Source organism: Fusarium mangiferae (genome assembly GCF_900044065.1).
Source record: "Fusarium mangiferae strain MRC7560 genome assembly, contig: FMAN_scaffold007, whole genome shotgun sequence".
Lineage (NCBI taxonomy): Eukaryota > Fungi > Ascomycota > Sordariomycetes > Hypocreales > Nectriaceae > Fusarium > Fusarium mangiferae.
Window position 1 is genome coordinate 1,024,176 of NW_024573927.1, and position 20,858 is coordinate 1,045,033.

The following is a 20,858-nucleotide window of genomic DNA, read 5'->3' on the forward strand; positions in this document are numbered from 1 at the left end:
ACACTACGGTTGGCTTCTTATTTTATATGAAAGAGATTGAAGTATCTTTGAGTCTTCTACCAGTATGACAATTTCATTGCTATCAAGACACAAAATGTTGACAAGTGTACTTTAGATAACATAAAAGGCGTTATTATATTTCCAGATACTCATTCAGAGTCTGAGTAGCCACTACTGAGTAGCCAAGTGTAAGGTTCCGTGCTATTAGCGCTCATACTTAGTGAATTTCTTGTGTTTTGAGCAGCGTGTAGATATGATGGATGGCTGGCATATCAAGCTAGGCACTTCAGAGAAACTGGAATCGTCTGCAATTATATCCCCAAACGATGGCTAAGTTTTCATGCCGAATTTGAACCAACTTATGCAATGTGTTTAGAGGCCGAGGCCCAGGTAATAAAAGCCATCAGTGTTCAAGCCGCTATTTTTAGGGTTGGCCGTACGTAGTCTCAACCAATCTCATGGCCACGGAATAGAAGCGGAAATTCTCTGCTCTCTAGTTCCGTCCCGTAATTGACCCCGCAAGTCATTTTGGGCGTTATCGATAACAATTCACAATCCTGTGCAGTAACGAAGACGTTCATCAAGAAACACCAGCAAAACCTGAAGACGTGGAAGGAATGGTGGGATAATCGACTCGGGCTGCTATCTGCCAGTCACATTGTACTTGAAATTCTGTCACTTCAGGGCGAAAGCTTTAGTATTTTCCCTACGTGGATTTACTTGTTGTGATCAAGGTCAAACCAGCATCATCCCTTGAGTCGGCATTTGTTCCGCTGCCATGATAGTGCATGAAAACAACCCTAAACCTGCAAGCCCAGCCCAAATCTAGCAAAGGCAATTCGCCCAATTCTCCCTTTTTGTGACAACAGCCATGAGATTAACACTTATCATGCAATGTGAGGACTTTTAGCTCCGTACTTCAAAAGTCGAGAATGCCGATCAACTTACCCTGCATCGTGAGGGGCTGTTTTGACTTTTGGCGCGATCGCTCCGCCCTCTCCACCACAAACAAATAACCGGAATTACCAATTTCCGTATTCTTTCGGCGACGCGTATCACTGCCTCCAGCACGAAAGGCCTCAGAACCCAACGGTTGGACTAATTCATCCCTTGGGCTCTGGCTTGAGTCATATTGCCGTGCTTGGGTCGCACGGCTTCTTGTGGCACTTCAAAGAGGTTGCAAGGCTTTGCGATATGGAATCTTACTGACATCATAATTTGGTGTTTGGCGCGTCTGAGCGAAAGCCTGATAAGATAGGGCGCGCTCAGTCCCTCACTTCTGGGCCTCTCCATTTACTGCAGGGCACCTCGTGCACTGATGATGCCAGTGATGCTCCCTTGGATATTAGCATGCTTTCGATCAGCCTGCGTGATTTAAGTCTCCGTTCAGTGATTTGCTGCGATACATTTCGACCCAGAAACCGGGGACCTGTGATCAACAGGAAGCAAAGCTCAGCTCCGCTAACCACTCAGCCGTGTCGATCAATTCACAATCGTGGTAAAGCCCCAACACCAAGCGCCAGGTAATCTCCCTTGGAAAGCCAAAGCAACTGCAAGGGGCACCCATCACCCGAAATAATGAAGCCAAAAGTGAGATTGCGATCCAATGAAACACAGAATCTGTCGCCAAAGTTCGATCTTCGATTGTGATGGCTGCGTCCGTGCTGCAAGTTGTTTGCCCATCCTGGTTTAGTCGTTAGAGTTCCGATAGATCATCAGCCACCGAAATTGTAGCCATCTCATTAAGCCAATGAATTACTGCTTGTTAATGGGGTATGATTCAGTGACACATGTGCGTTTGTTCACAGCTGGGCTGGCTAGTGCGAAGATGCTGTTACACTGTCAGTCATTATGTCGCAACCTTGAGTTATTCACTGGCCTGCTTGTGGAGATTGTTACTTAAACCCCATGATGCTGCCATCTGACATCCCCGGCTGTTGCTCCTGCTGCTACGCCAAGTATCTCGTCGTAACATTTCACAATGGGTTCACTGAAGCTATCACGAGGTACCAGCGATACCAGTCGCTCGAGCGATTCGGGTGAGCGTCGCCTGCCTACTACACCTCCCATGAAGATCCTCTTTCTCTGCACCGCGCACAACTCGCTCTCTCAGCAGCTGTATCTTATCCTCAGCCAGAAACACGATGTCACGATTGAGTATGCGCTATCCGACAAAGCCCTGATCGAGGCAGCGACTCTGTTCCAACCAAACGTCATCGTCTGCCCCTTCATGACTACTCGAGTCCCAAGCGAGATCTTCTCAAAGTATCTCACCCTCATCATCCATCCTGGACCGCCAGGTGACGCAGGACCAAGCGCCCTCGACTGGATGCTCATGGGCGACGACGGCAACGCCATAGACTCCGATCAACTACTCAAGTCCCAGTCCTGGAGCCAGAACGGCCGGTCGCATTGGGGTGTCACAGTCTTACAAGCTGTTGATGAGATGGACGCTGGTCCAGTCTGGGCCTTTGAGCAGTTCAAGATCGACATCGACGCGCCTGGAGTCTCCAAGTCAACTCTCTACCGCAAAGAGGTCACCCAAGCAGCGATTATTGCCACCGCTACTGCTCTGCACCGCATCGTCTCTGCAGCCAACGGCTTCTCCGATTCAGGCATAGCAGCAGCTCTCTCGCGACTGTCACTGCTGGACAAACAAGATATTCATGGCATCTCAGTCGACCTTGTCCCTAACCGCAATTATAAAAGTCTATCAGTGACACTGCGCAAGCCCTTCCTCGGCGGACCAACACATCGCCGACCACTTCTCAAGGCAGCGGACCGCAACTTCGACATCCAATACGAACCCGCTCGGACGATATCGCGAAAGATCAGGTCGGCTGATTCGCAGCCTGGCTGCCTCACAAAACTGTTTGGAGGAGTCGGTCTCTACGTCTACGGAGGTACGATTGAGGCTGGGAGGGATGCCAAATGCAAACGCGGACCTGGACAAATCATCGGTTGCAGAGACGAGGCTGTCTGCGTCGCCACCTGTGATGGACAAGGAATCTGGATCACTCATATCCGCCGAGTGAAGCGCAAGGCTGATCCGATGCTCTGGCCCAAAGTCCCCGCTGTCTCAGGCCTTCTCGATCTCGGCCTCATCAACCAAAGCACCCTGAACAGTTCACTATCACTACGCCCTCTCTTCGAGTGGTCCAAAGCAACATACTCAACCCATCAAGAGATCTGGGTAGATTTTACTGCGAGTGCGGGTAAGCGCCAAGTCGCCTTCGTCTACTTCGAGTTCTATAACGGTGCCATGAGCACATCCCAATGCTCGCGACTCATTGAAGCTCTTGAATTCGTCGCTTTGCATGAGGCTCTTGATGCCGTCGTGCTCATGGGCGGCGACTCATACTTCGGCAACGGTATCGCCCTCAACGTCATCGAAGCCAGTGATGACCCTGCAGCAGAGTCTTGGAAGAACATCAATCGCATCGATGATGTGGTGCACATGCTACTGGACGTATTTCCTCGGAAGAACGTCACTACGATTGCGGCGCTGAGAGGGAACTGCGCTGCTGGCGGCGTGGCCTTGGCAGCTGCTTGTGACGTGGTCATCGCAGGTTCCGAAGTCGTCCTCAATCCCGCCTATCGAACCCTCGGACTCTACGGCTCTGAGTATCACTCTCTATCCTACGTCGGTCGCTGTGGACCAGAGCGCGCAAGGCATATACTGCGCGCTATGCTTCCCATATCTGCTTCTCAAGCAAGAGATATGGGCCTTGTAGACAAGGTACTCCCAGCTTCGGGACATTTCCTTGACATGAGAATACGCCATCACATCAAAGAGCTGAGCTTCACGACTTACAAGCCCGGCAAGTGGAAGTCCAAGGTCGATGTGAGCCACGCAGGGCTTACAGCAGCAAGAACTCTTGAACTTGGGGAGATGGCCAAAGACTTCTGGAGTGCCAGGTCCGAGAGGTACAACACACGACGGCGAGACTTTGTTAGGAAAGTCAAGCCAACACAAACGCCGCTACGCTTCGCGACTCATAGACGACGAGATGGGGACCTTGATGAGGAAGAGTCTGACTATTTCGATGATGTCGCAGTGTTTGAGAAGCTGGTCATCGAGAGAATTTTGCAGGAGAGACTATCCAAGATGGATTCAAGGTTGCTGTCCCTCCATGAAGAACTCAGGGCTCGCGACCAACCAGCTAGCACAGGCGGTGAGACAAGAAGGCCACAGGAAGGCAAGGGTCTGATGTTTCCTTGTTATTATGAAGTAGATACCCACGTTTGCACTTGATTCTAGTTTTAATTCAAGTTGTTCTCCCTCCCAAACTGAGCCACTAAGTCCTTTTTATCGTTACCAACCATTCGCCACATCAAGCCATTGACAGTGCAATCGCTCTCGAAAACCGAACATGAAACCAATAACAATGCTTGAACATACTCCAGACTTTGCCAGGTGCTGGCTGTAGCAACCAAAGTTGTGCTATGACAAGTACTCCTGCCTTTTCATTGCTGCTTTGTGCTCTGCGTCTACCACTTCGTCAGTAGCAGACTCAAGTTTGCTCAAGATATCCACATAACACCGGGCAGTCTCTAGTTCTAACTTCCTCCTCGTTTTCCCTTTAATGATCTCTTTTTGTTTGGCAATGTCCCTCTCCAGAGATGCGATCTTATCTTGTCCATCTTGATGTTGCTTGTTCTTCTGACTTTCCTCTTCCATCGCCTCCAAAGTGTTTTGGGCCTTCTTAAGCTCTTTCTGCGCGTTTTCATATTCCAGGATAAAACCGTCGTACATAGTCTGCAGAGTTTCCGAACACTTCCCACCCTGGTCCTCTATCATCGCGGCCAACTTGTTTTTTTCCTCTCTTAATTGCCTCACATTCTCTTGTTTTTCATCTCGGTTTTTCGTGGCTGTTTGGAGAATGTTCCTGACCCCCATGTCGATTGTAGCTAAATTATTTCGGGTAATGTCTATCTCCTGGTTGTATACATTGCTCAGGTTTTCAGCAGCTTCAATCCTCTCGCATGATGTTCGTAGGTTGCGGTTGATAGCATAGAACATCATGGTTTCCTATAATGTGAGACAAAATTAGCCTCGGCGCTTATGTGAATAGCTGAGGCATGGTACTGACCGCTTGACTGAGACATGCTTCTTCCTCTGCGTCGACTAGGCTGGCTGCTACCTTGGAGTCATCGATATTGGTTGATAGGAATTGTTCGACCTGACGAGAGCGTTTGCTGGGGATTGGAGAGGGTGCTAAGTGGGTGTCAGTCATTGATTCAGCTCAAGAACGAAACATACAGAAACATACGAGGAGGCATGTCCCGCTTGTGAGTCCAAGTCCGATCGGGCGGTGGAGGAGGGGAGTGCTGGCGCCGATCGGATGGACCGATTGCACTGCTCACGTTGCTGATATCGCTGAGAACACTCATCTCTCTATTGAAGTCAATCCCTGGGTACGGACCGTCGTCGTCGCGGTCATCATTATCATCATCGTCGTCAAGCTTGTCCTGGGTTTGCTTGTTTTGAGCTATAGTGAGCCCGCGCCATGTCTTCGGTCTCGCTTTCCTAAAGGCACCATCATGGCCCGAACGTTTGTGCTTGTTCTGTTTCGATGTGCTTTGAGAGTTGATCATGTTGTCTTCAATCCACTTTCTGGCCTTCGCGCAATCCGAGTTCATTGTGGGCTTGACTGGCTTGCCACTCTTGCTTAATTGCTGGCGCTCTCTAGCCCTTCGTACCAGGAACTCGCGCAATTCATCCATGGTAACCGTTGATCCATGGGCGTGAACAGCTTCAACGGCAAGGGCAAGGTTGAGCGCGGCGTTGGTCCCCCAAGCGGCGACCTTGGGAACGTAATCGCGTGGCAGCCAGTCCCAGGGATATTTTCCAGATGCCTTGTAGATGCGATTGACGCATTTTTGAACCTCTGGATTTGCGTCACCGACCCCAATTTCATCGTAAGAGGCGGGTGCCTCGTCGTGGTTCGCATTCATGGCATGTATGGCGCGGAATTCGTGTTATAGGTCGAGAGGAGTCGGCGGCAACCGTAGGGCAATGTCTCAAAGATATAGTTGCTCCCCTTTGACGTGAAGATAGAAGCGAGAGGCGGGATGAAGGAGGAAAAAAACGAATCAGGCTCTGAGCCTGTTGGCTCCTGGCAAGAGCAAACAACTTTTGGTCGATTGCGTTGCTGGGAGGCATCTGTCGGGAAAACACAAGCCGAATTCCGATTCGTCTGCGCTCTGTGTAAGTAGACTAAATGGCAGAGGGAAAGATACAAGAAGATAAACAAACCCTTGTAGAGTTTCAGGCAAACGAGGCTGTGTTTACACGCCCATAAGCAAAGAAACTGTTGGTGTGATTTACTGTGCTGTTGGTAGATGTGTGGTGCTAAATACCTAAATCCCAACGCTTCAGTGGGTACAAACGTCCTGTGTGCCATATTGCAGGGGGTTTAGCGGATAACCCCCCGCGAAGGTTACCTACCTCCCTTCCCGTCCACTACGATGGATGTTTACCAGGACAAACACGGCGCAATCAATAAGCTGTTTGTGTGAGATTACCTCGCCCAGGCACTTGAAAAGGTACTTGTTAGAGTATCTTTGACTGGTGCACATGCCTTTTCATGTCTTGCCCGTGCTTCCTCAAACGTCGATGTCGTTTTCAATGGGTTGTTTCATTTGGTGGCGGTCCAAACGCCAGCTACCTCATCGCAGATCTCGGCAACCAACACAATTTGGAGGCTGGCCCATTCCACCACTAATGTTGTAAGCTTCGCATAACTGTGCGAATGGAGCCCCTAGGAACCCAGCTCCAATTGTTTTTTAAAACCAGGATTCAGATCTCGGCGACAGAAGATAATCGGTTACCGTTAAGCGCCACCTTCAGCCACTGTCAACGGCGATCTCAGGAACCTTAGCGGTGAAGTGGCTAACAGTGCTGTAAGTTTAGTGGTCCACAGGGGCTCTGTTAGCATCCAGCCAAACGAAGACCACTATTGCCAAGATACCTTATCATTTCAATCCAATAACTGCATAGACTGGCATACACGTTGCGCCATCGCTGAATATCTGACTCTAGAAGATTGAAATCGACAAGATCAAGGGCAATGAATTCGTCAGAGAGCGGAACCGAGCGGCCTATTGGGATTTGCAGGCTCTTCCATCCCGGGAGCGCAACATCGCAGCTTGGCGATCGCTGCATGGCCATGGAAAGATTACTGGCATCTATACGACGAACCGGACTGAGTGAGGGCGATGGCGGCAAACAGAGAACTTATGATTGCAACCAGTTTTTCCGTCACAATTTGCGAAGCAAGCGGGATTCAGGTAAGCGCTCACAGTGCAGTTCCTATATAGGTCCTATCTGATCGTATCTCGGCAACCCGGATCACACGGTTCTGTGGACTTTTCGTCTTTGAATTTGCCTTTCACATCACCTGTACCACTCAAAGTTATGTTTCATCTGGCACTGACAGCCGGAGATCGGAATTCTATGGCTTTCTTCCCCAGATAAAGTAGACAGGAAGATACAGATGGATAGAGGGATTTCGGAGCTCCCCTTTGGCCTTCGCCATCAAGACTTGAGTTTCCTCTTTGCCCCATCCAAGGACCTTTTCCAGAAGCATGGGAGTGTAAGAATCAATGGCTGCACATGATTGAACAACCTGGCATTTGCCTACTTCCTTCAGGACAGGATCTTTGGGCCAGGCACCAATTGGAATCTGTCTCATGATCAGCTAACGACTTGTTTTCCCGTCAGGTATAATCCTCACCTTTCGGACTTCTTCGTGGACATCCACGAAGCCCGCCTTTATCACCTTATATTTCCAGTTCATGGCGCAGTCAATAGGCTTTCCGAATTTGTTGCTGCTGTCGCGTACTGCTTCAGCCCAGACCTCTGCATTCACGGCCTTCTTGATCGAGTCATCGTCTGACATGAAGAAGCCACGCTGGGCTTGAAGTTCGAGATAACCACCGCTGTTGAGGTTCTCGAACGCACGATCGAAGAACTGCTGCTCGTTGCCGATGCACCCTTCAAGCTCTCGGGCATGGATGTAGTCGAACGGCTTCTTGTATACCCACGGGTCTTCAAAGTCGTCGACTTCAAAGGCGCAGTTGGCAGGAACCCTGTATAGAAATATGAGCCTGGACAAAGTTAAAGACATGATGCTCATGACTCACCAGTCAGGCTGGATGGGGCTCAGGTCTGTCTCGACTACTTCGGCTGAAGGGTGCTCGCTTTCTGAGGTCAACAACGGGGCTTCAACTAGTCACCAAGAGGCCAAAACCTACTCTGCAAAATCGATAGCCCAGATGCCAGTACCTGTGCCCAGATCAAGGACCCGTTGGGGGGTGTCAATTGGGGCTGTATGAAGCTTCCCCGCAAGAAGAAGACTGTAAATATGGTGAACCAGGTCCATGCGGCTCTGCTCTTCGTCATCGTTCGGCTACGGTGTATGGTTAGTCGGCTTGCACTTGAAGTTTCGGTGAGCGAGAAGACTTACCACTAAGTATACTCCTTCGTGAAATGCATGATATCGACGGCCATGCTGTTGAGCTGTTAGGTTACCAACTACTCAGGAATCATGCATGCCGTACCTCATATCTACATAATCTTAGAAAGAAGTAAATCTGACTTCGAATTATGGTCTCTTACCTATAGCTAAAGATGCTTGATTTGAGAGACGTCATATAACTGGAAGAACCCTCTCTGCACTGATTGTCAGCATAGAAATCACAGAATATCCGTCATTATGACCGACCCGAGGTCTAACGTGGAATCAGTATCTCCGCCATCGTCCTACTCTTAATCAGCAAAATTTTCTATCCATAGTGTTGAGTATGGTACCTCTGCTTCTAGTACACCAGCTACATGATGAGGCCTTTCAGCACGTTCGGCTGTTGGTTGAAGAGTTGGGGAAGCCATTTTGCTGACGATACAAATGCGCTGCAGGACACCTGCAACTCAACACTGGGACGCCCCCTCTTTATGATTTGTTCATGCTTGTGTGTAACTCAAGTGGTATCATATGCTGTATCCCCACTCGGCTAATATTCAGGATAGACGAGGCCAATTGGGATGGCCACCGTTTCCGCCTCCGTCTCCTGGGGCTACATCCTTGTCGATCGCCCTTGGTTCCCGAGCGGCCCGCCGCTTGTCACTCTTCACACAAGGTAAAATGCCTTGACCGACGGCATAAGAGCGGCGTAGTACTGTGGCTACGACTATAGTCTCGAATGACCGATGAGGGGCTTTATTAGTACTGAAAACCCCCAAAGCGTTTCTCCATAGCTCGTATGTATCTTCATGCATGTGTGATGTGGAGATGGTCGCAACCCTGTCTCATGAAGTTGTTGGTCGCACTGAAACCCATTTTTAATACGAATGCATTGCAACCTGCTCGGCACTAAACACCATAAAAGGAAGGCCTATTAGCCCTCGACACTTGATGCGATCCTGGCGGATTTCACATGTGATTGGCACACGATATGCAACGATCGATGTTTATTCTATAGACAGCATCTTGGCAACAGTACACGGGCCACATATTCACTTCGGCTGGGAGCCAACAGCAATCCGCCGACTGTTACGAAAAAAGATCAGGTATAGAACCGAGATATTGATGGGAATGTTTTTCCAAAGAATAACGAATCAGCGGGATAGTGTCCGTCTGCACATCCCTCGGAGGGGGTTGGCCTAGTACTGTTGAGGCTGACAAAGGTTCGGAACCTCAATAAGGGTGAACAAATTAACTGCAACCAGATGAAATGCAATTACCTAACATCATAGTTTGCAGTAGCACAGGAGAGCTTGTAGAGGTATCCAGCAGAGATTTATGTCTTGTGGAGTGTGGCTGAATCCGTAGCGTTGGCCCGATGGTTGGTGACCCAACCATCCTCTGCTAAGCCGTAATCCTGAGCGTATAGATCTCAACGACAGCATCACTGATACATACGACCATAGGTAGTGGAAAATACGGGATCCCGTCTGCTCTCCCATAGTCAAGCCACTAACCGGCGGATTAGTAGTTGGGTCGGTGACGACCAGCGAATCCCCGCTATTGTATGTTTTTTACATGTTATCTTTTTGCTGTTACACTGGTCACAGTCTGTAGCGCTTCTTGGAGGCTTCTGAAAGTCTGGCGTGGAAGTCTTACTGGGCTGTGCTGTGGTGGGCACTTGTATGGCTCCTCGAACCGCTGTTGCACGATGCACGATAAAGCTAGGGACGTGCATAACTCCAGAAGCCCCCAAAGAAGAACATTGTTGCACGCCGTTGTTTTGTCTATGATAGATTTCGTTAATGTTGAGATAGTAAGCTACGCGGGCTTCGATCTTGCAATTCACTAAAAGTCTCTTGTTTGTGTAAGTAAGCTTTCAGGCTTCAAGACCTTGTATGTTTTTGTTACTGATTGCTACGCTACGGCCAAATATCAAGCCAAATTCATGTTCTCAACGTCCCTACAAACACTGCTCAAGCCCAAGTCAGTTTCGAAGACTTCCTTCTAGTCAACAAGCTACCTCCATCTCACAACTTAGCAGATGGGCCAAGGCCCAGATCCTTGATGATGATATCTGCAGCCTTCTCACCAACAACAATAGCAGTGTTGTTCGTGTTCGCACCGACATTCTCCGGAGGAATACTCAAATCAGCCAACTTGAGACCCTTTGTGCCATGTACATTCAGTCTCTCATCCACAACACCATTCTTGTCACGAGGTGCCATCCTGCAGGTAGAGATGGAGTGCCATGTCGTGGCAACATTCTGTCGAACCCAGTCCTCAATGGCCTTGTCATCTTCCGCCGAGTACTCGAGATCTGTGACATTACCGAGAGCCTCGTTGATCTCCACAGAAGCTGCCTTCGACCCTGCGGGCCATGCCGGGTGACCAGCAGCGATCTCACCACGATACATTTTTGTTCGACGCATGATCTCTCGGGACTTCTTGTAAGCCCAAATCTGCTTCTTCAAGTCAATGTCGTTCTCATCGCTGAGGAATCCAACATCGAAGTCAAGGGGGTCGTCGAGCCCAGCGCCAGTGATGTGAACGTGGCCGCGAGAGTATGGGTAAGCAGTGTAGTTGCCGACGGTAACATATTGCTCTTCAGGCACAGTCGAGGGATCTCCAAGGAAGCAAGAGATCATGCCCATCAGCATCAAAGGTCGATTAGGATGGTTCTTGAAGTCCCGGTCCCAAGCCTTCTGGAACTCAGGGCCAAGTGAAGCAACATCGGCTTCTGAAGGTCGGAGCTTAGAAGAGATATCAATCGCATTCCATCCCAACATGGAATCCTTTGACTTGATAAACTCTTGGCGCTTGTCAGGGTTTCTGAGAATTCTGTCGGCTGTTTCATGGGGTTGGAGATTAGTTCTGTAAGGATAGAGAATGAGGTTGTGATCCTGATACTCGTGACCAACACCAGGTAGGTCAACCTTTACGTCGACCCCAGCTTTCTTTAGGACTTCAGGGGCGCCAATGCCTGATCTCTCGAGCACGGGTGGTGTACCCAGAGCACCGCATGAAACAACGACCAGCTTCCGAGCCTTGACACTCAGCGTCGGATGTTGGGTTGGGGTAATCTGAGCTTGGAATGCTGGGTTGGGAGTGTACTCGACACCAACAGCTTTCTTATCGTCATCAAGAAGAACACGGACAACCTTTGACTCCACGAGAACATGAAGGTTTGGATACTTCTTGTTGTCGATCTTGTTGTGAAGATAAGCCGTAGCAGTGTCTTGCCGACGACCATCCTTGGAAACATATCGAAGCCATCGCTCAACACCGTTGTTGGCGTCGAGAGTTTGCAAGTCGTGAACCTCTGGCCAGCCGACCTGAGACACACCATTGATGAAGTCGCTTTCTGGGTTCTTGGAACGGTATGTACCGTCAGAGATGTGGACCGGGCCGTCAAAGCCGTGGTGTTCCGGGTTACCTCGGCCATGGTATGTCTCAAGCTAGACGGAATTAGCAAAAGTGTCAGAATACCGCAGATTAACCCAGAATGCATACCTTCTTCAAAAACGGAAAGATGTCATCGGCAGACCATCCTGGGGACTTCCAAGAGTCGAAGTCTGCTCGCTGAGCACGAGTGTACATCATAAAATTGATCGACGAGCCTCCACCAAGAGTTCCACCGCAGGGAACGATGGACTCGCGTCCAGCCAGTTTGTCTGACTTGTTAGCCTTGTAGAACAAGGTCGTGGTGGAGGTTGGCAGCAAGTGATCCAGGAAAAAGACAGGGTTCTCAATGCTCTCGACCCCACGGTTGTCTTGCCCGCCCTCAATCAGAAGGATAGACAGATTTGGATCAGCCTCCGCCAGACGCCCGGCAACGACACATGCTGCTGTTCCGCCTAGTTCACATAATTAGCAGTGTTGGTGGGTTAGCTAGTTAGGTACAGAACAAGCGTACCTCCAGCGATGATAACGTCGACTTCGGTAATGTCGCTAGCGAGTTTAGTATATAAACCCATGGTCAAGGCTGGACGATCCTTTCGGCAACGGGGTTAGAAGGTCGGAAATGGGATTAGAAGAAGGTAGTGAGCGAGTCGTGCTTGGTGGTTCAGAAAGAGAATGTCCCTCGTGAGGGGAAGTTATATATATATACCTGCAGCTCGTGTCACCATGGTTATTGCTTGCGGGCAGCCAGCCGCAGGATAACCCCGCGCGAGTCACCTGCAGGTCCTTCCAATATCTCAGCAACCCATCTCTGGACCCTTACAATCAGACTTTACTTGGGGTAGGACGTTTCAACCGGGGTTGTCCAGACGCCGATCTGGTCGGGTACGTTGCATTCATCTGGGGCAATCTGAGAATGGTAAGGTGAGTACCCCATATCTCCTAACTGGAATTAGGCTGGTGGATAGAGGCAATGAGCTCCGGGCACCGGGCCGTGCTGAGAGAAGTGCAGTGAGTGGCTCATGAGAATTCTCGAGACTCCACTGGCTGTGCACCTTGGGGGTTGTTAGCTCAAGCCCATGGGTCACTTGAGCGGTCCAGACGCGGGAAAGTGCTTCGTTGTTCCTTGGATGCAACTCAGAGCTTGAATTGGAAAGGGAGCAAAGCTGTAGCTAGTCCTGATTTGATCGCTACCTCGGTTACTCGGTTACTCTTTGGATCAACAGTTCAGCTCTGGAAAACGATCAATTCAAGACTGGTGACGACTCAATCGACTTGTAGCTAGTCATTGTTCGCCACTTGAGCTGTACCATCGCACAGCTAACCATGTCTAGCTCCTTGCACTAACAATTTCTTGTGTGCAACAAGCCCCGTTGTGCAGAGTGTCTCACCGGAGCTGCTCCACGAAGCTCACCGAGCCTATGCCGAGCTAGGGCAACCCGGTCGCAGATCATGTCGGCGAAAAACCTTAGCTGCTGGGTCCATTTGCGTTTCTCCTTCATGTCGCGCGCTTCAGAGTCGAGATATCCATTATTAATTAAGTACGTTATGCTAGTGATGTTTCGTTTCTATGACTCTAGGCCTTCTAATTTCTATAATCTCCGAGCCACGTTTTGTGGCGTATGTTCGCTATGCTTGGCAAGCAGAGAATGTCACCGAAGTGCCGTCTCCATCATCGATACGACTCCCCTCCACCTCCGTCAGCCCTAGTGAATCAGGCATACGAGTAAGGGTCCTTCAGGTGCCGCGTTGAGGACTGCGAGCTGGCATCATCCTCGTCGTGCTTGGGCATGACTGTTACATGCGTCTGTGTGACCTTTGTGATACCCGCTGGCTGGGGTCTGTTTTCGCTGTCGGTTATCTGACCGCCTGCGTCGATGCGCACTTCCAAGTTTCTCCCCGTAGACGAAAACATGGCGCCCTTTCCTGTGCCACCTGTGCGATTCGAGTTACCCGACTTCTTGTTCGTGACGGCGGCTCTGACCTTGGAGCGCAGATCGGTACCAGAGGGGTATGAGCTGTGATCTCCGGTCGCACGAACGACTCGCACGATGAGGGCGGAAATGTTCATCTCAATGTGAAGCTTGAGCATGTAGACAAGAGGGTGGAATTGCACGTAACTATGCGGGTCAGTCATTGAGGCCTAGCACCAGCCATTTGGAGCGGCGACTTACATGAAACCATTGCCGATAGACATGCTGCCAATGAGAATAACGTCCAAACTCATGGATATAACAATCATGACAAGATTGTATCGCATCAGAGGCTGGTACTTGGTAAGACCATTGGCGATAAGCTTGATCCGAATCAGGTAGACGAAGTACCCGTGTAGTGTTGCGTCGATGACCAGGAAGAGACCCTTCTCAATGCGATCCCAAATGTAGTTGATGTCATGGTAGCGCTGGGAGATTTGCAGCTGAGAAGGAATCCAAATGCAAAAAACACTGATGTTAATGAGGCCAAGGGTAATGGCAGTTATCCATCGAATCTTGATGGCGTTTCGTCTGTCGACCATAAGGAGAGAAATTCGGTTGATGATGATTCCACAAATGCATTGAATTTGGACAACCCAGGCGCACACTAAGAGACCAGTCAGTTTCGTGTTCGTATAATGTTTGAAGGATGTATCGTACGGAGAACAAAGAAGATCCAGAAGCTAAGAATGACTGGTCAGTTCTATTGCCTACCAATTTGACGAGGGCGATAACATACCTGGGAGCAATGTAACCACGGATAAAACACCATGACAAAACTCCAATCAACATCGAAGCCAGCCATTCGGCCCAGATCATCCAGACGTAGGCCTTAGCCCGTCCTGTGCGCTTCCACTGATCCCATGTCTGCTTTCCCGCCTTTTGGCCCGCAAAGATTCCAACAGCGAGAGTAAAACCCCAGATGATACTGGCGACCAATTGATCGGTAGTGCTGGGCTTCACGTATACGTAGTGATCCGGTATTAAGAAACCCGCCATTGTGAGATCGAATCGGGAAATAGTGACTGAAACAAAGCGAAACAAGCAAACAGCCAAGAAAGACGAGTAGACAGGGTTGCGACAGGAAGACGGCCTTTAAGCAAGAAAAAAAGAATGGCAAATCCCTGCCAAGCCCCCGAAGTAGATCGGAATCTTGCATGATGGGGTTTTTAGAGGTTCCAGAAGCCCCGGCAGTCTGGTGAACAGACCGAGGTGGTGAATCCATAGATCTACCAGATGGGCAAATGAGAAGTGCGCGCAGTGGCGGACCGCCGTTCGCTAGTGTTTTTAGGTGAAGATGGCGTACAAGATTATTCCGTGCTAATGGATAGGGGGCTCGTTTTTGTATGGCTAACCGCCTGTTCCGCGTGGGCGGCACGTGGATGTTCGAGTCATTACGGCGGGCTTAGTTTGGGTTTCGGTTTTGCTAGTAGGGGGGTTCTTTGCCGTGCCAAGTTGATTGAGGGCTGTGAAAAGCGTTGAGACTCTAGAGGATGGTAATTTCTTTGGAGGTTTTGATGTCATTTGCTTTGGATACGAGGTGGAGCTTGGTAATTGAGCTGACAGAGAAGATGTTGACTCTGATGGGATACGAGGAGACACCAGCCTGCTTGATAGGTTGCTTCTCCCGGCTCCGTCGCAGTGTCGTATTAGAATGAACCTGATTCATTGAGAACAACTTTGGGCAAAAGGCCAAGAGATATCTTGCAGTAGCATTGCTCCTTGAATCGTGGGTTTGAAGCTCGGCGTTGCAATCCGCCAATCTCCCGAGAGCCTGGATATTCAAGAGATGGATCTGAGTAGATCATGCCTCATGTGGGCTAGTCGTCGCCACCAATCGACCATCCCTGAAGGATGAACTGCTTAAAGTAGACAAGTCTGTCTGTGCTCAAGCTGGAGACTCACTGACTCGATCTTGTTGAGGCAAACCTCTGGCTCTGGCTCTGGCTCTGGCTCTTGAGACTACCGTATGGGGACGGCAATCTCTGCCTGTCCATGTCGCGTGGCAAAATGAAGCTAATTGATGAAGATTTTCTGTTAATTTCATCAATCATGCCCCGCTCGGGATGTGGAATTCCCGTGACTTGAGAGCAAAATGATCGCTAGCTCAGGGACAATTGACTTGGTCGACCATCCATGCGACCCCGCATTCATCTTTGGTGGCTACGCCGACGATCGAGCCCACGCAAAGATGCAGGGTAGATTGAGGGCAAGGGGAAGATTCGATTAAAGTGTTGCCAGCAAACCCGTCTTTTCGTCGTGGTGGCTTTATCAGATCAATCTGCGATCTTTCCAAGGTTGGGCAAGTGTCTTATCGGCGCATTGTTATTTTCAGACTGGAAAGCATGATTGTTTATGGACGATATTGGCTCGCGTATTCGATCAATATGAAATGAGGATGCATAAACCCACCTCAGATCTGGTCCCAACAACCAGCGATGGTCGCAGAATGTTCCACCTAGGCTTCACCCATTCAACTATCAGATCTGTGATAGCTTGTTGTTTTTCTCTGGCTTCTTCTAATTATAATTACTTGCGTGAATGTAATTATTTGCGCAGCTGCATCCTAGATTGGTCAGCCTGCATCCGCGTCTGTTAGGCTGGTGCAGTGTTGGAAACGGCCTGTGCTCAGCCCGCGCGACACCAACAAACACGAAGCGCGCCACTACCGTCGCTGAAGCCACAGCCTTGGCGACATCAACTCACAGAATACATCTTGGGGATCAATCGCTATCTCAGTGGCTTTGTGTCACTGTGCGTAGAATTGGTTTAGAGGCACGTCTGTAAAAGCGAGAGTATCTTTTCTCAGTCTGGTGCGTTATTTTTCACTACAAGATTCGACGCCCATCAGTCTCACTCTCGCGCCAAATGGAACAACCCTTCACTTACTCACCCCTCCCATCAAAAGGATGGTTCAGACTGCTGAGTATCCTCCCCTCGCATGACGAATCGTCTGAAATCTCCTGCGAGCTGCATCATCACGACCTCTCTACCTGCCCTCCCTATGAAGCCATCTCATACACATGGGGCAATGAAGATGCGACGAAGCGACTGCTGGTGAACGGAACTGTTTTTAAGGTGCGACCCAATTTACATGCAGCGCTCAAGGCATTTCGACAGCCTCGCAAGGCAAAACTCATCTGGGTTGACGCCGTCTGTATCAATCAGCAAGATCAAGGGGAGAGGAATCGTCAAGTTCTCCAAATGAACCAAATTTACTCTCAAGCTCAAGCCGTCGACGTCTGGCTTGGGACTGCAGACACAACCTCTGACGCTGGTGTTACTTTCCTGAAGACCTTTTATACACTTGTCTTCCAGGACCCAAGCTATCCACAGTCTCCATCGGAGGATGCACGCACGGCCACGATTTATCCAGATTCTACGCCCTTTCACGAGTTTTATGCGCCCATTCTAAAACTTCTCGATGACCCAGAAGCACTGACGGCATTCAATCATGCCGTAACATTACTCACCAACAGCTGGTGGAGGAGAATATGGACGCTGCAAGAAAGCGTCCTATGTCCCAACGTAATCTGCTGGTCTGGCTCAAAAACGTTTCCTTTCGAATATCTCTTGGGCTTGTCCCATTTCTTATACCACCTAGTGAACCATGATGCTCATAAAGGTGCACTGGCCCACAGAGACATGACTCTTGGTGCCCTGATGCTCGTCGAGTATCTGCGCAAAGACATGGTTGTTCACGGGAAAATCGGGCTGACAATGGCGCTCTACTCGACTTGGAATCGTGCGACTTCGGATCCGAGAGACAAGGTCATTGGTTTGTTGGGTATCATAGAGCCTCGCAATAGTCTCAAGCCAGAATACTCATGGCCAGTCGAGAAGGTGTATAGAGTGGCGATGAGAGCCGCGCTTATCGAAGATGGCAACCTCAACTGCCTTGGCCTGATCTCCGAGAAAAAGGAGTCTCGAAACAAGAACCTTGCTTCTTGGGTCCCTGACTTCGAACTCCACTCCGAGCCATTCAGGGACTACATAACTTCGCTGTCCAAAGTCCTCAACAAATGGTCGATCTACAAGGCCTTTATGAGCCCAGAGGGATCTTCTCCATGCATAGAAACAGATGAGGATGACAGTGTGCTGATACTCAAGGGCTTTTGTCTTGATTCTGTCTCCATTGTCGGAATTCAAGCACCGGGCCCTGATTTTGAGAATGTTGGCGAAACAAGCCCTGGACACTGGAGGAGCTCGATGAGAGACGCGCTAAGTCAATGGAGATCTTTGCTCCCACATAGTGATAGCTATGTAACAGGCGAAACTCAGGCTATGGCCTTCTGGAGAACAGTTCTGGTTGACTTGGACCAAGGCCGCCTAGCCTCAACGAAAGGAGGCCGGCCCAAAAGACTGGACGAGAATGGTCTACAGGATCTGTTGCAACTCGAAACCCCAGAGGGGATGGAAGCCTTGCTAAGCATATGGGAGTCATGTCTTCGACCTATATACCGCCAACTTCGATTGATTGAGCAGTTCAATCGGCGTTTTTTCAGGACAGAAAAGGGTTACATGGGATTAGGTCCGCCCGGTATCCAACCCGGCGACGCTATCTGCCTCCTGTTAGGCGGATCCGTGGCTCATACGTTAAGGAGGAGTGAGCACGAGACCTGGATCTACATTGGCGAATGGTATGTGCCATCCTTCTATCCATTTTCGATCCTAGCTGCTAAAGTGTTGTAGCTATATCCATGGCATCATGAACGGAGAGGCCGCTGTTGGAGCAATTGAAGAAAAGACCGACTTCGCCGAGTATCGTGTTGTCTAATCAGAGGGAAATTGGCCGTACATCGTCCACGCTATCTCAAACAGTGAGAAGAATCAGGTACGTTACGTTTATGACAGCCCAGTAAACTTTGAAACTAGGCATATTGGTATCTCGGTCTCAGAATGGAACTTTTATTCACTTCGCTGGGGCGTATTAATAACATATGAGAGCCTAAATGCTCTCTTCCGCTGGGTTGCTTTCGGCCATCTCAGTGCCTCGCAAAGTCCACGCAGACCGTCGCCTGTATGGTTGATGGATGGGGAAACCAAAGAGGCTCTTGATTTTGAGTTAAGTCAAGCAGCGATGGCCAGCCTTGTCCGTTGGAGTCTCTGCACCTCCCCCACCAATTGGGTGATATAACCTCGCAGCACGTTAGCTTGATGCCTTATCTCATCATGTAACATCTGATCCATTTCCATTTGAATCAAATATCGGTTCATCATCTCGTTGTAGGCATGTCCTTCCTCGTGCAGTAGGTCTAGATGCCGCTCAGCAATGGCCAACAATTCTTGCATTCTTGGCCGGTCAAAGTCTCCCGGTCCGACCAAGGCCATCATGAGAAACCTGACCCTTGACTTGGCCTGTAAAATATCGTCTTCTGGGCGTCGAGTTAAGGCAAACGCTTGCATGGCCCTCTCGGTTTTCCTAGGGCTGTTGCGTTGCAAAATCTCCTCTTTGTCCCGCAGCATGCCTCTCAAGAAATTGACTTGGGCATTGAGGATATAAATTTTGCGCTGGATGTCGAACCAATTTAGTTCATCGATTTCGACGTTCACGGGCGGTATTCGAGGGGGGTCCATGACGGATGAGTTGTCGCAAGTTCTACTTTGGGAGATAACGCGTGTCTATGCTATAGTTAGGAATGATGTAGCAAAAGGTCGTATTTGGACGACTCAACTCCACATACCTTGTCTTGTCCAGTTCAGTTCCAAAGAACTATGTAGAACCGAGGTTCCAATTGTGGTATGAGATTTGAACGCGAAACCTGTGACTGGGCGTCTTGTCTTGCGAAATCTCCTGGTAACCCGGTAGAGTCTGATCAAGGATTGAGCGACGCGTCTTCTTAGTGGTAGGCAAGGCTTGAGCTCGGGCAGTGTTGAACTGAGTACGCGGAAGGGACCCGGGGAGTTTCGCCCGACAAGTTCGGCAGTGAAGAATGTGTATGTAATGGAGTTGTTGGTCGGCGCGTGAACAAGTAGAGCATGAAGTAAATCGATGATGGTAAGCAGTGGAGATGAAAAGTCTGGAAAGCTTCGGAGATGAAGGACTCAAGAGACTTGGAGCTAAATTCGGCACGAATGTAGACGGGGCGAAAGAGAAGGAGGCTCCAAGATGTCTTCCAATGGCGTTGGGTGGATAAAGGAAGGAGGAGGAGGAGGAGGAGGAGGAGGAGGAGACGTGAAGTTGAAGGTACGAAGGTGCACTTGCTTGTGGCTCAGAAATCTTCATGTACTTCAATTATTGCTCACATGATGAGCTTCGAGCAATGTCTGGGAAGGACTACCTACGTCTGCAGAAGAGAAAGCATCGAGGGGAACCATGCTCAAAGCTCCCGGTACCAAGACAGCCAAGACGGCAAACCGACCACCAAAAGTACCAACACAAACAGCAGTAGTCCACGGCCTCCAGTCCACACCGACAATTCCTCGCACCGAAACCCATTACTGTCCTGGATGGAGAATGTGATTGCAAGAAATCCGCTGCTGTCCACCAAATGCGCGTCTGTGGGCAACCATTGTCTGCACTTCGAGGTTAGCCAAGGAACAAGAGGGGTCGAGGTGAAACTCACGGATCTGTATTGACGAGAGTGAGGGGCCTGATACGCCGAAAACTGAGGAGTAAGCTGCGAACAGTCAGCTTTTCTTGATCGACAGTCAATCTGTGACGATACTCACAAATCCATCTTGATGATTTCCTGTGCAGAAAAGAAGAAGAGGAGCTGTGACGCGAATTGGGCAACATGTCTTGAGACGTGGAAAACACCATCAGCTAGGAAAGTGCTAAGAAAGAGAGATGACGAACAGACCATCGCCTTCCTCGCCATCTATCCTTCCTGACCTCGAGGGAACCTGCAGTCGGAAGCCAGAGACTTTCTGCACCTCCCTTGGAGAGTTAAACCGGAGAGCATGCTCCGGTATGCCCAAGGTGACAAGCACCTTGAGCTGGAACTCACTGAATCATAGGGTGCATCACCTCATCGCGAGACGACAAAACAATCAGCAAAGATCGTGATCAGATTGA

The 20,858-nt window shown here is 49.7% G+C and overlaps 8 protein-coding genes and 1 non-coding gene across 9 annotated transcripts; 3 read left to right on the forward strand and 6 right to left on the reverse strand.

Moving 5' to 3' along the window:
• Nucleotides 1-1,981: 1,981 nt before the first annotated feature.
• On the forward strand, nucleotides 1,982-4,255 carry FMAN_13470 (uncharacterized protein; the record flags this gene model as incomplete). The annotated part of the gene is made up of 1 exon (XM_041832942.1): nucleotides 1,982-4,255. The coding sequence occupies one exon, from the start codon at nucleotides 1,982-1,984 to the stop codon at nucleotides 4,253-4,255; it is 2,274 nt and encodes a 757-aa protein (XP_041683355.1).
• A 189-nt stretch (nucleotides 4,256-4,444) lies between these two features.
• On the reverse strand, nucleotides 4,445-5,958 carry FMAN_13471 (uncharacterized protein; the record flags this gene model as incomplete). The annotated part of the gene is made up of 3 exons (XM_041832943.1): nucleotides 4,445-5,032; nucleotides 5,094-5,218; nucleotides 5,274-5,958. The coding sequence occupies 3 exons, from the start codon at nucleotides 5,956-5,958 to the stop codon at nucleotides 4,445-4,447; spliced, it is 1,398 nt and encodes a 465-aa protein (XP_041683356.1).
• Nucleotides 5,959-7,457: 1,499 nt separating this feature from the next.
• FMAN_13472 (uncharacterized protein) lies at nucleotides 7,458-8,893 on the reverse strand (the record flags this gene model as incomplete). Its single annotated transcript, XM_041832944.1, has 9 exons — nucleotides 7,458-7,688; nucleotides 7,740-8,094; nucleotides 8,149-8,205; nucleotides 8,260-8,414; nucleotides 8,472-8,516; nucleotides 8,566-8,572; nucleotides 8,624-8,677; nucleotides 8,730-8,767; nucleotides 8,816-8,893. The coding sequence occupies 9 exons, from the start codon at nucleotides 8,891-8,893 to the stop codon at nucleotides 7,458-7,460; spliced, it is 1,020 nt and encodes a 339-aa protein (XP_041683357.1).
• Nucleotides 8,894-9,921: 1,028 nt separating this feature from the next.
• On the forward strand, nucleotides 9,922-10,037 carry rrna26. Its single transcript, XR_005994016.1, has one exon. It is a non-coding gene; the product is annotated as a ribosomal RNA (ribosomal RNA).
• A 458-nt stretch (nucleotides 10,038-10,495) lies between these two features.
• On the reverse strand, nucleotides 10,496-12,442 carry FMAN_13473 (uncharacterized protein; the record flags this gene model as incomplete). The annotated part of the gene is made up of 3 exons (XM_041832945.1): nucleotides 10,496-11,923; nucleotides 11,979-12,322; nucleotides 12,382-12,442. The coding sequence occupies 3 exons, from the start codon at nucleotides 12,440-12,442 to the stop codon at nucleotides 10,496-10,498; spliced, it is 1,833 nt and encodes a 610-aa protein (XP_041683358.1).
• Nucleotides 12,443-13,581: 1,139 nt separating this feature from the next.
• FMAN_13474 (uncharacterized protein) lies at nucleotides 13,582-14,839 on the reverse strand (the record flags this gene model as incomplete). Its single annotated transcript, XM_041832946.1, has 4 exons — nucleotides 13,582-13,987; nucleotides 14,042-14,447; nucleotides 14,501-14,523; nucleotides 14,580-14,839. 4 exons carry the CDS (start codon nucleotides 14,837-14,839, stop codon nucleotides 13,582-13,584), a joined length of 1,095 nt encoding a protein of 364 aa, XP_041683359.1.
• Nucleotides 14,840-16,708: 1,869 nt separating this feature from the next.
• Nucleotides 16,709-18,617, forward strand: FMAN_13475 (uncharacterized protein; the record flags this gene model as incomplete). The annotated part of the gene is made up of 2 exons (XM_041832947.1): nucleotides 16,709-18,480; nucleotides 18,533-18,617. 2 exons carry the CDS (start codon nucleotides 16,709-16,711, stop codon nucleotides 18,615-18,617), a joined length of 1,857 nt encoding a protein of 618 aa, XP_041683360.1.
• Nucleotides 18,618-18,910: 293 nt separating this feature from the next.
• FMAN_13476 (uncharacterized protein) lies at nucleotides 18,911-19,417 on the reverse strand (the record flags this gene model as incomplete). The annotated part of the gene is made up of 1 exon (XM_041832948.1): nucleotides 18,911-19,417. One exon carries the CDS (start codon nucleotides 19,415-19,417, stop codon nucleotides 18,911-18,913), a length of 507 nt encoding a protein of 168 aa, XP_041683361.1.
• Nucleotides 19,418-20,117: 700 nt separating this feature from the next.
• On the reverse strand, nucleotides 20,118-20,579 carry FMAN_13477 (uncharacterized protein; the record flags this gene model as incomplete). Its single annotated transcript, XM_041832949.1, has 3 exons — nucleotides 20,118-20,356; nucleotides 20,407-20,460; nucleotides 20,513-20,579. 3 exons carry the CDS (start codon nucleotides 20,577-20,579, stop codon nucleotides 20,118-20,120), a joined length of 360 nt encoding a protein of 119 aa, XP_041683362.1.
• Nucleotides 20,580-20,858: the final 279 nt, after the last annotated feature.